General features: G+C 40.5%; 1 protein-coding gene across 1 annotated transcript in view; it reads right to left on the reverse strand.

Moving 5' to 3' along the window:
* Positions 1-3,127: 3,127 nt before the first annotated feature.
* The window catches only part of jak1 (Janus kinase 1), a 44,110-nt gene continuing 33,746 nt past the window's right edge, over positions 3,128-13,491 (reverse strand). Inside the window, exons 18-25 of the mRNA XM_061738723.1 lie at positions 13,290-13,434; positions 11,705-11,793; positions 10,535-10,727; positions 9,298-9,422; positions 9,025-9,197; positions 7,129-7,246; positions 6,708-6,818; positions 3,128-4,862 (exon numbers count right to left, since the gene is read on the reverse strand). Coding sequence (XP_061594707.1) covers positions 4,749-4,862; positions 6,708-6,818; positions 7,129-7,246; positions 9,025-9,197; positions 9,298-9,422; positions 10,535-10,727; positions 11,705-11,793; positions 13,290-13,434 — 1,068 coding nt within the window. The 3' untranslated portion in view covers positions 3,128-4,748. The remainder of the gene's footprint in view (positions 4,863-6,707; positions 6,819-7,128; positions 7,247-9,024; positions 9,198-9,297; positions 9,423-10,534; positions 10,728-11,704; positions 11,794-13,289; positions 13,435-13,491) is intronic.

A 13,491-nucleotide genomic window follows, 5' to 3' on the forward strand; every position in this document is an offset into this window, starting at 1 on the left:
AGAAAAGGTTCATGAACTTTTTTTGTTTTAATGTTTTTTTCTGTTCTTCTCCAGTTAAACATTTTTATCCCGTTTTAAAATCTTCATTGGACTCCTAATCATGAAGCTCCCGCCCCCGTGCTTCACAGTGGGGCTAACGCTAGGACTTGAGGCTGAGTGGATCTTTATCAGTTCATCTGGTGGCCTTTTAACTTGCCTTATACTTTCTATGTCTGTTTATCTGTTCTGGGAGAACCGTTTTGTAAAGCAGTCATGTTTACGGACTCTTATCCTCGTACTTGGAGCGTGATCTTTTACCAAACGGGGAGATCTGCGATGCTAGACTTAAAGATTTTTTTTTTTTTTAATGTAAAAGCGATGTTGTAATTGATCATCATTGTGAATTCTTTAGGATTTTTGTCATCAGAGACAAAAGTGAATAATTAAGCAGCCGGACTTTGCTTTGGTTTATTATTCCAGTTAACGTCTGTAGATATTTGAAGGAAATCCAAAGCATCATTGAATCCTTTTGAGCTACTTGTAGGTGTGGGTTTCTGGTTGTTTTATTTATTTTTTCTTCAGCTCTTCAAAGATTGCATTTATATAATTTTTCCACAACCCATGCTCTGTTGATTTATGCGATAAGATTTGACAGATTTAGTCTATAATTGCTGAGAAATGATTCCATACCACGTTGTCAGTACAGCAGTCCTAACGGTGCACACGTCAACGCTTTAGTGCAGTAATGTCAGTGATGACGTGCTCGTCCTGCTGAAACTGCAGTCGTGCACGTCTTTAACTCTTGTGAGTGTTCAGACTTTCCCATCGGCTCCAGATGTGAAACCTTCACAAATAACAGCAGCTTTGTCTGGCTCTCACCTCAACTCAATTAAAGCTTAATTCAGTTTAGTGTTTCTGGGCCGCCATGACCCAGTGGACGGCAGATGAGCAGAAGTTTGTCTGCGGTTTGAGAAGCGAGCTGCAAGGAAGAGATGAATGCGGGAAAACAACTCCAGCTGCTCCACATGCAGGGATTTCTTGTCTTTTTTGAACGCGCTGGGATTCAGATCACCTGGTCTCACGCAGGCCTCCAGATGCGATCCAAGACCTTTTGATTCATCAAAGATCCCAAAGAATAAAACAAACTACAATCTATTGATCAATTTCTTCCGTCTGAACACGTATAAAATGTTTAAAGTATAAAATATAATTGTGAGCTGTAAGTAAAGAGAATTTACATGTAAGTTTGTACCTGTGACTTGAGCAGCAGGAAACCATTGGATAAGGAAGTCATGGATGAAAAGGATTTTTTTTCTGCTTCTTTTGTAAATTAAATGACCTGGGATCATAAAATATGTTTGAAATTACATTAAAAATATAGACATAAAGTCTACTTTTTGTCCAACAAAGTGTGAACTGGTACGAAGAACTGCGGTCGAGCTGTTAGCGGTCAGTTTACGTTGTTTTCATAACTTTTCTCAAAGTGTTTAGAATTGTTTTTTGAGGATTATGCTTTCTTCGTAGGCTAATCCCACATTTCTGAATTAATAACTTGGAACGACATCTGTGAAAGTAAAGTGCAGCGTTTCTCCCGGATCTGTCGTAGCAGTTTGACCTTGTTTTCCGGTCATGTTGTCATGGCGACCGCCGCTGTTGTTGTAGGTGGCTTCCCGCGGTAACCTTTGGTTCCAGTCTCTGCGTCACGTAGGAAATCTGGATTTGATTAAGCTTGTAAATATGTGGGAATGGTTTCAGTTGGGAGATGAACGTTTATCTTTACACGTAAATCTGAGTGCCGAAGAATCATAGGAATGTTATCCCAGCTGTTGGTTTTTTGCTGTTGATTTTTTTTGTTCACCTGCCGTTTCACCAGTTGATGTGTGCAACGCCTTGTGGCGCTGCAGTTTTCCCTCAGGTTGTTTTTAAAGTGTTAATCTGTTCCTATGAGCACCAACGTCAGATATGAATCTGCAATAAGCCTGGTGGTGTTTTACAGAGAGGTTGGTGTTTTGCATAAAGCTGTGACAGCTTTAAAGTTTATGTACATTATATTATTAAGTGCCATCTCAACGTGCCGTTGGTGCTAAAAATGGTTGGGTTTTTTTTTTTTTTGGGAGAAAGGTTCACCTGTTTTCAAATTTCACCTCCAAATTTTAATTTATGCACTTGTAGTTCCGTCTGTTGCTGCGTTCCATTTACCTCGGAAGTCGGAACTCGGAACTGGGAATGACGTCACAGCCGAGTTATCAGCGTTCCAGTTACAAAGTAGGAAAACCAGTTTGTAGTTCGCATATACCACATGAAAAATGTAAATTACACTATAGCAGCATATATATGCCGAACAATACTTGTATACGACTGATTTAGTGTGACCAAAACTAGAATGAAGTGCTACGAATTTTTACAGAGCTCTCTTCTACTGTTTACAACCGGGGCAGCCATCTTGGAATGTGAACTCGGGGGTGGTGAAGACTCTCCCACTTTCCCAGTGGGAAATCCCACTTCGAGAGGCGTTCCAGTTGAAAATTCCGACTAGGAACTGGGAAATCCCCACTTCCGAGGACAAATGGAACGCGGCACAAGTCCACCAGGCGGCGGTGTACTGAGGGAAACAGTTCATAACATTTGGGAGTAAAGTCTTGCTTTGTCACTTCATAACAAGGATGTGTTTGTGTTCTTTAGTCAGATTTTTGGTGTTATAAATTGTGAGTTGTTTCACACTTTATAAACGTGTCCTGCCTCTAAATGTTCGACTTCAGCGCTGCATCATTTTCTTCAACCAGCCTCATCTATAGAGGGTCTAAAGAACCAGTTCCCACTTCTCATAGGCTTTTGTGGATTGTTTTATTGAAGTCTATAGTATCTGGACTCTGCCACCGACGATGCGATTTCCTGATGATTGTTCACAAAAGGAGCCGTTTCTCTAAAAAGATGAAGGTTGCTCTTTAAGCTTATATGATGCTGATGATCTTGATTTCTTTTTTTTTTTCCGGAGAGCTGACGTAGTTCAAATGTTTGATCTTCATGATTATTGTTTTAAATCTTCGACTTGAACAGTCATTTTGATTTCTGTTTGTTCACATCAGAACAGAAAATCTTTAGTACGTTTAAAAAGTACAGTTGAATCAGACTTTTCTGCTTGTGTGAACATTTTCATGATCATAAATATTACGGACGGTCAGTGGAAAGGCTGGACTTTGCAATAGTAAATGACTGTGTGAGTGTTTCGATCGCAGATTTGCAATATTTAAATATTTTCTGATTTCACGGCCCATTTATTTGCTGTGCTTTTGCTCTTTAAACAGCTTTTGCTTTTCAAATATGTAGATTTTTCTTCTGAACTATACTGTAGATTTTGCTAAATTTTCTATCACATTGACATGGATATTGTTTTACTGTGAATATGGTATTTCTACAGCAATTTTAGCATGCCTGTTTACAGCTGTATTATATAGAACAAACCGTTTGATAGTTATTGATATCGCTTTAGACAGAAGACAAACATTGACTTTTATTTATTTATTTTTTTCCACTGTGTATTTATGGATACTTTTGTCTTTTTTTGGGGGGAAAAAAATTATATCTATATATTTCTTTTCTCTTATTTAGAGCAGAGAAAAAATTGTCTTTTACATTCCTAAATAAAATGTGGACTGAAGCACATCTTTGTCGTCTCAACAAATGCCTCTGGTGTCACGGGATGGAGATCTGGCTCAGTTGTCATGACGATGCCCGCTAATTGTTATCAAACACAAGAACCTCCTGGCACATACAGTACAGTAATATAAAATATTGGTGAATTATAGTAAAAAAATAAAAGCAAACAGTTTTACCCCGCTGCCACTAGTGCTCTCGTTCCTCTGGATTACAGCAAGACGTTTTATTTTAGGCTGTATTGGTCAGAACTGCTGCATACCCTCAAGTGTCTCTAGGAGACTTGCTACTCGCATCACATCTCTTAACTTGCATGTTATAGATTTTAGGCTCGGGTACTCGGATGCTAAATATATTATAACTGAAACATAACAAATATAAATCTGTTCATGTGCAAATGCAGCCCAAACCTCTCACAAAGATTTCTAATAAGGTTTCAAATCATTTTTGTCCAATCCAGATCTCAACATTTACAAATCTAACACTTGCAAGTATTGAATGTTTACTTATTTTGAAACAGTGAAAGGCTGCATTTGCACATAAAGAACAGTAAACACATTTATGATTTCAACAAAAAAAAAAACAGACGAATTAACAGAAATCCAGGCAACATTCTCCCGATCAGGAGTCCATGAAGGTGCAGTGGTACAAAGATCATCTTCAGTATCCGTGGTAACATCTGCTTCATTGTCCGCATCCAAGTGCTTCTGAACTTGATTTATCAGCGATCGTCGCCCCCACTCAACCATAAAAAGCCAGGGTTTCAGCTTTTCTTCCATCCGTCAGCTACATCCGTATCTGCTGCAAGTCCTCGTGAGGTGACCAGCTAAACGTCCGGTCACGGACCAAGGCTACAGGTTTTAACACAAATATTCAGCATCCAAAGCGAGATATCAGGATAATATGACGGAAAAAAAGAAATTAGGACGTAGCATAATAAAATTAAAGTTGTTTTTTTTAGTCTGTTTGCCATGATTGTGGAGTATAAAGTGGGTGGGTGGCGTCGTGAGGCTGAACAAGCGCACGTCCATGGGGAATCGCTTTTGCAGTTTGCATCTAGGTCCTACGTAAGCTGCGAGTGGAGCTTCAGTCCTAGAGCGGCCGGCGGGCGACGCCTACGGGACGCTCTGTGATTGGAGCTGCAGGGCGGTCAGCTCCTCGATCAGGCGCTTGAAGGAGATCCTCTTCTCGGGCGCGTGTTCCCAGCACCTCCGCATCAGCTCGTACACCTGCCACACACGCAATGCAACATCTTTAAAGGTATTGTGACATCATTTTTAACATGCTTTTAACACTATTAAAAGTCTTGGCCAACATCCCTCAAATGTGTCTAAAAGAGTGTAACAAGAAAAACTTCACTCTAGTACTCTTTTCCTGGCTTTTTATTACAGTGTTTTTTTGCCCCGTGAAAAATGCTTCCTTTCCTCCCTTTCCTGTCAATCATTGCTCCGCTCCTCCTCCAAACCTCCTCCTCCTCCAGCCATACGCTCACAGCGGCGTCGGAGAGTTATGCCGCGTTCCATTTGTCCTCGGAAGTGGGGATTTACTAGTTCCCAGTCGGAATTTTCAACTGAAACGCCCCTCGAAGTGGGATTTCCCACTGGGAAAGTGGGAGAAGCTTCACCACCCCCGAGTTACCATTCAAAGATGGCTGCTATTCCCAGTTCCTAGTTCCGATTTCCGAGGTAAATGGAACGCGGCATTAAGCCGAGAGCGACAGGCGAAGCATGCACGGAAAAGCAGGAGGGCGAACCACAGCAAACAATCATAAAAATAAAAGGCATGCAAGCAGCACTGTCCCCTTATCTTAAGTCCAGTCAGTGGCCGCGGGTCTTCTTAGCAGTTTTCCTCCGGTGATTAGAACAAAAGAGGCTCTAAACAGCTCCTTGTTAAGCCTCATTTATGGTTCCGCGTTAAATCGACGCAGAGCCTACGCCGTAGGGTTCAGCGTATGGTGCGCGTCACTGCGTAACCTTACGCCGTAGGCTCTGCGTCGGTGTAACGCGGAACCATAAATCAGCCTTTATGGTGCGCTGGAGAGGAGAGGAGACAGGGAGCTGGGTGGAGGGGGCGGTGATTTAGCGGGTCGTTACGTAACGATCCGCCACCAAACCAGATGAGCCGTTTTTGCACAGTTATGCGGAAAATCCCAGAAAGCACACAATACACTGAATGTTAAAAGTTTGTTGTTTTTTGGGTGTAATTGATGTCAAGACACCCAACAAAACACAAAAAATCAAGAAAAATGTGTTTTTCATGTCACAATCCCTTTAAAGTCTCCACATTTAAAAATTTACCTGCAACTCTAACATTTTCAAGTTAACAATCATTAAAACAGATGGAGACAGCAGTTGTTTAACCCTTGTGCTGTTTTTGGGTCAAAATGACCCAATTCTTCTATCCTTCTTTCCTCCTGCTCTCTCCTTCCTTCTTCCTTTCCTCTTTTCCTCCTTTACTCATTTTTCTTCCTACCTCCCTTTCGTCATTGTTCCTTTATTACCTTCTTTGCTTTTCCTTCCTCCTTCCCTCCCTCCCTTCCTTCTTTTCTCCCTTTCTTCCTTCTTCCTTCTTCCTCCCTTTCTCCATTCCTTCCTTCCTTCCTTCCTTCCTCCCTCCCTTTCTCCATTCCTTCCTTCCTTTCTCCCTTTCTTCCTCCCTTCCTTCCTTTTCTCCCTTTCCTCCCTTCCTTTTCTCCCTTCCTTTTCTCCCTTCCCCCTTTCTTCCTTCTTTCCCCCTTTCTTCCTTCTTTTCCCCCTTTCTTCCTTCTTTTCCCCCCTTTCTTCCTTCTTTTCCCCCCTTTCTTCCTTCTTTTCTCCCTTTCTCCATTCCTTCCTTCCTTCCTTCCTTCCTTCCTTCTTTCCTTTTCTCCATTCCTTCCTCCCTCCCATCTTTCCTTTTCTCCCTTCCTTCATTCCATCTTTTCTCCCTTCACCCTCCCTTGACCCAAAGACAGCACAAGGTTAAGTGAATTATGACAAGATGTCCTGCTGCTAAATCTGAGCCTAAACTGTTTATTTTTTTTAAATAATATTAATGCAAAGGAAAGTAAAGAGTTGAGGCCAGGAGTTACTCACGGGCTCGGGACAGTCGTCGGGACGGGGCAGCCTGTTCCCGTCTTGCAACACCTTCACCAGGCGGATAATGGTCATCTGACCTTGAGTTGCACCGATCATACTGAGGAAGCACTGCAGGAGGAGTCAAACGCAGGTTACAAAAGAAAAAACACCTTTCTGAACTGCTTCTACAATCATTTAGATCTAAACTAATGGAAACAGGCCTCAACTAAACCAAATGATCAAAGATATTGATGACAGTCCTAATCTTTAAAGTAACATTCATCTTTTCTGGCCAAACAGCTACAATATCTACTTCAAAGTGTGTATTATTATTATTATTATTTCTACTAGACTGGAAGTAAAATATTTAAATGGTATAATCCTGGTCAGTTATAAGTAAAGATGTGTGTGAGGATGGTGAGGAGGAGCGAGCGCTGACCGTCATGGGGCTCTTGGTTTGGTTGCAGTAGGTCATGAGTTCGTACATCGTCACCCCGAAGGACCAAACGTCTGAAGCGAGGTAAAACTTGCACGAGGTAAGACACTCTGGAGCATACCTGGAAGACAAAAATAACAGGTCCACCTTAAATATCAGCAGTTAGGACACCATCATTCATATTATTGACCAGTTAAAAAAATCTAAGACTAAAACCGTCAACCCCTTTGGCCTCTAATGGCGCTTTTACACTGAAACCTACTCAGCTCGACTCGCCTTTGCATTTCTCCACTAGGGGTGGAGGCGGGTGGAGCCGTGCTTTTTCTGTATCTATTCTGCCGAGGTTCTAAGCGGCTGAGTCGGCCTGTTCCTGATGTCATCACACTACAGGCCACCGATTGATCGGCGGGCGGGGCCGTCAGGCGTCTGAGTCTGGAGGCGGAAATCAGCGAAAGACGGCAGCTTCTTGTTCATTTTATTCGACAGGGAATGGCAGCGAAAAAGTGTTTGGTGATCCAACTCTGAGGTGCAGATGTTCAAAAACCTTTTTTTTTTTTTTTTTTTTTTTTTTTTTTAAAAGGAGACTGAAGCAGGCTGTGGTTCAGAAGGAAGTCATGATCGGTCCTAGGTATATATTGTGATTATTGTGCAAATTGTAAGTATATTATAAATTTAATAGTAAATATATTCTAAATCACTGTAGGCTATGAGTGTATGTATGAGTATATTATGATATGTAGTATATTTATACTACTATAAATAGAGGTATGGGTATATTATAAATTATAAAGTCGTTGCAAAATATTTTGCTCAAAAGTGGATACAGATCTGGTGATAGTAGCAAATATTGTTACTTAAGATGTGGATGGTTGGTTACTTAATCTTTTATTTTTGTTTCAATTTATTATTTCAGGAATTCTAGTGAATGTTGTTCACCCTTTTTTGAGTTGTATTATTGTATTATTAATCTTTTGTATGTCTATGTGTGGACCCCAGGAAGAATAGTCTTCCCATGGTGAAGACTAATGGGGATCCTTTTTAAATAAACTAATAAACTAATAAACCTGGTGGATGGGGAGAGAACTAAAAAGGGATCTAGACGGGTGATAAGGAATGACCAGCTCTACCAGGAGCTTTGTCACTTCATAGCTGCTCGCGGCTCCAGTTGACTTTTCAGCAGCGCCGAGACAAACAAACAAAAAAAAAAGCGTTACCGCTTGAAGCTTCTTTCACTCTCATTTTTTAACTTGATATCGAACACAAGTCACAGATCCAGCAGCACATCTATCATCTCCAGGTTCTACATCTTTACTGTTGTTGTCTTCTTCATTTAGATCACACAATCAAATACGTCACAGCAGCTTCTCTTCAACTTCTCATCTGGGTATAGAAAATAAACGAGGGCGAGTCGAGTCGGGCTGAGTAGGTACTAGTGGAAAAGGACCCTTTCAGACGTACTGATTTCCATTAACTTGGCGGCGACAGGACGCGTTAGCGTCGTATCTGAACAACACGGCTGTGACAGCAGCGTCACGACATCAGACTTTGGACGCTCTGAACTGCTGCAGTCACGTGGAGGTCAGAGGTGTGTTAACTAAACATGTGATGACTCAACTATTAAATAAACTTGACTGCCTAAACTTTGCTCTTCCATCATTTTAGCTGCAACAATTAGCTCCAGAACTCAGCCAGCTCTTTACAACATCTCACCCGAGTTCAACTGAGAGCAAATCTGAGTTTTGGAGTTATTAGTGATGCAGGTTCAGGACGACAGGTTGGACTCAACTGAAGAAACAAATCCTCTTTTTTTCTTTTTCCAAAAGAACAAACTTTAGTGTCACAACCGTTATCAGACTTTTCCACCTTTTACCTCCACCTTCTCCCCCAGACGTGACTCACCAGAACACAGGGCTGTCGTGGTCGTCCCTGACGGTGTAATAGCCGTTATTGTCTTTGATGCTCTTGGTGAGGCCGAAATCTCCGATCTTCACCGTCTTCTCGTTTTCCACCAGCACGTTTCGGGCTGCCAAATCACGGTGGATGTAATTCTGTTCTCCCAGATAGTCCATTCCCTAAAAGACATTAAAAAGAAGTGGAGGAGTGGTGTCAACCTGCAGCTGCGTCGGGTTGGACTTCATATAAAAGCATCTTGGTGAGAAGTCGCTGGCCTACCTTGCATATCTGGACACAGTAACTGAGCAGCGTGCTGGGGCTCGTCTTGTTCTTGTTCCTGGGCAGATACTCCTTCAGACTGCCCAGTGGAAGATACTCCATGATCAGCTTACTGGCCTGACCGTCTGAACACACACACACACACACACACACGCACACACGCACACACACGGGTCAGTGACGAATAAGGATTTTCAACAGGTCCATTTTTTGAGTTTTTTGTCAAGATGAATTGGCACTAGCCTTAAAAAAGGTCATGTGGTGCAACCATGATTCATATTAAAATAAATTAATTTCCTTAACATTTTCACATCTTTTTTTTTTTACAAGTTTTCAGTATTATACAAAAATGGTTGTTTTTTAATGGTCGCGCCACATGATATTTCATAAAATGGACATAATCAGTCAAACTTTGTTTGTATATTATGATGGAAAAATAAATACAAAAGTGTTGCAATCTTACACACTACCAGACATTTCGGAAATCATGCCAGATAGGGCAGAAGATTGATTTAAAAACATTTAGAGTGATTCCAAAACAAGTTTTAAAAACCAGAGTCATGGTCGGATGTCGCACCACATGACATTTTGACGCTTAAAACAACAACAAAATCCCAAATAACTAGTATTTTTTGTAAAATTGAAGTGAGTCCATATGTGGGACAGGTCGGTCATATATACTGTTTTTCAGAAAATATAGGCGTCGAAAATGAGTTGTGCCTCTCATTCGTTAGTGAAATTCATGTCACAAGGCCAAACTTGTTGCTGCTCTCTAAGTAGCCCTTGAAACCTTCAACCCACCAACTAAAACGTTGAAATGTTTCATAATTTTAAATAAAAAAAAGGTATAAATCAAAATGGAGGAAAAAGTGGATGAATTTGGGTTCTTGTGAACACGTGACAGCTGATGTAACAGCTGGATCACAGACACATGTCCCTCACTACTTCATCAAATAAGCTGGAAAACAAAAAAATCTGAATTTGATTCCCAAGTCTAGCATGTACATTTCACTTTTATAAAACATAATAATTTAATCTTTACACATTTCTCAATGTACATCTCATCTTAACACATGAATATAAGAGATGGAGGAAAGCTTTGATGTAGAGGAAAGGAAACCTCAGTCCAGGAAGTAAACTGAACACTGAATGAGTAAAAAAAAGAACGATGACAGAAGCGACTGACTCACAGGAAAGATCGGACTTTCCCCCGCCGTGCGTGTGGATACCCACTCACCCTCTTCTTTGCAGATCCCCTTGTACTTGACGATGTTTTCATGGTACAGGTCCTTCAGGATGTCGATTTCTCTGGAGAGGTTGTTGCTCTGCTCCTTCCGGCTCTCGGGCTTCAGCGACTTCACCGCCACCATCTCGCCCGTCCGGTCTCCACGGGGATCGTAGCGGCAAAGCTCCACCTTACCGAAGTGACCCTGCAGGGAAAAAAACATTTTCATTTCATTTTCATTTTATTCTTTATTTCATTCAAAAAACAAAACAATTTAATACAAACACAAATACAAATGTTCCTAACTTATGAATGAAAAGGGAGCAGAAAGAAGAAGAATCTTATCTGATCTGCCCCTTTCACAAATAACATAAATTAATAATAATTAAAAAAAACAAAAAACTAAGTGAATAAAAACAACTAAAATAAAATTAAAATAACATTAAATAAAATTACCACCGCCTACGGGTATGTCAATCAAACTCAACATTTTTCGTTATATTTCCTTAACATACAGGTTTTAATTGTTCTTTTGAATGTAATGTTTGATTTGGATTCTTTGTTTTCTCTGTTCAGATTGTTCCATAAATTGATTCCTTTCACAGAAACACAACGTTCCATCAATTTTGTCCTGCATCTTGGTTTTATAAAAATCTCTGTTCCTTTTAAGTTATACTTGCTTTTTCTTTTTTCAAATCTTTTCTGAATGTTGATTGGTAAAGTTTTTTTATGAGCTTTAAACATAATTTGCAGAATACTATGGTCTACTAATTCATGAAATTTCAACAAATTTAACTGAAGGAATAATGGATTTGTTGGATCTCTATATCGTTTTCTACTAATTATCCTTATGGCTCTTTTTTGCAGAATGAAAATTGACTGAATATATGTTTTACAGGCATTTCCCCAAACTTCAACACAGTAGGTCAGATATGGAACAATCAGAGTGTTATATAAAATGTACAATGCGTTGTTGTCCAATAAATCCTTAACTTTGTGTAACAGAGTAACAGGTTCACTTCTATTTGGACTTTTTATGAAAGAAACATGGGAATATTCTGATGTTTTTTTATGAAACAGGTATCCAGAGCTCAGATGGAAAGCAGATAAGAGTCTTGCCAGCAATAACTGGATGGTCAAGTCATTCTGTGGAAAGTTGGGATGTGTTAAACTGAAACGTACCTCTCCCAGATCTCGGATCTTCTTCAGGAAGCGTTTTTCAAACTCGGTGGGGTCCACATCAGGCGTGGGCTGGGGCGGAATAAATGGGTCTAAGAGACGGAAAACAAATACTTTTAGTCAGATGGCTAAAACTTCCTTTTCTCACCATAAGCACACTTGCGTCATAGGAAGTGTATTGTGGTTGACTGAGTGAAGGTTTCTCTAGAATGTTCTGTGGTTATGTAACTGTTCGCTCGAACTGGTTCCTAAACGAGCGGCTACTTCAGGAGGGTTTGCTGCTCACCAGTACTAGAGTTGTAAAAAAAAAATCAGGGGGGATGGTGGATTTTATCATATGGGGACAGATAATAGTGCTGATTACAAATAATATATTACCGGTACAAATAATAGCAGTGACCAAAACAGCTGCAGAAATACAGCAGGAATGACATAGCAGCAGTTAAATGCAGCCTTCTGTAAGCTTTAAATATCCACTGGGCTTACATCAAATACATCAAAACACAACAATAAAAAACAGTTTTCTGAACTTATCAATATGACTCTGTCCTTCCCAGGATAAGTAAAATGGATCACTGCAAAAACTCAAAATCTTAACAAGAATATTTGTCTTATTTCTAGTTAAAATGTCTCATTTTAGTAAAAAAAATCTCATTACACTTAAAACAAGACTCATCACTGGAAAAAACAACAATTTTCACCAGTTTCAAGTAGATTTTAACTTGAAATAAGTAGAAAAATCTGCCAGTGGAACAAGATTTTTTTGCTTGTAATGAGAAGATAAATCTTGTCCCACTGGCAGATTTTTCGACTTATTTCAAGTGAAAATTTACTTGAAACAGGTGAAAGTTGTCAAATAAGTTATTTTTCTGGTGATGACTCTAAATGTTGAAATAGCAGTAAAACCACATTCATTGATGAAATGACATAAGGGATGGAAAGGGGGATGGCAGTTTTACAGGGGGGATGATTTGAACCGTTTTTATTTCAGGGGGGATGCCATCCCCCCTCATCCCCCCTCAACTCGAGTACTGCTGCTCACACCAAACTCCACATGTGGTCATTATTTAATACTAATAATATGAAATACAAATCTTTCTCTCATCTAAAGCCTGCCAGAGGTGATGTACCGTCCCTGATGTTGGGGCTGACGGTTTCAAACAGTCAGGTTTAGTTAAATAAGATGGACGGCAGTATCAAAAGCGGCCAGCAGGTGGCGGAGCGGAGTCGCTTCACTGTGAGGCCCTGAGGAGGGGCAGATCACTGATAATGCACCCGGTGAACTTCCTCATGAACATCTGAGCTCAGTAAACAACCCCGTCTCTTTATAAGGCGGGATACAAAGAGATGCAAAACACGTAGAATATTCAGGTCACCTTTCAGCTGTAAACAAACGTCACGGGGTTCTGTTTTCTTCCCCAGTGCTGAACCATCGATTATCGTGGCCCAATTTCTTCAAATTCTACTTCAGCAAAAAGGTGTTAAGTGCTTGCTGAGGTGGTGGTAAAACTGCTGAAACCAATGGAGCAACTTCCTCATAATAGGTGAACATAGTACGTGTATGCTTCCTGTGTACTTGTACACGTACTTGGCAGCATGTCGATGTCTCGGACAATGGCCCTGAAGAACGGTCTCTTCTTCGGGTCGTAGTTCATGCAGTGGGTCATGAGATCAGCCAGCTCTTTGCAGTCAGGGGTGGCCAGCTGGCACTCCTTCTCATAAAATCTCTCCTTCTGCTCAGAGAAGAAAAAAAAGTCCATGGATCAATACATTTGGAAAAGAAAATGCAA

The sequence above is a fragment of the Cololabis saira genome, chromosome 13 (genome assembly GCF_033807715.1).
Source record: "Cololabis saira isolate AMF1-May2022 chromosome 13, fColSai1.1, whole genome shotgun sequence".
Taxonomy (NCBI): Eukaryota; Metazoa; Chordata; class Actinopteri; order Beloniformes; family Belonidae; genus Cololabis; species Cololabis saira.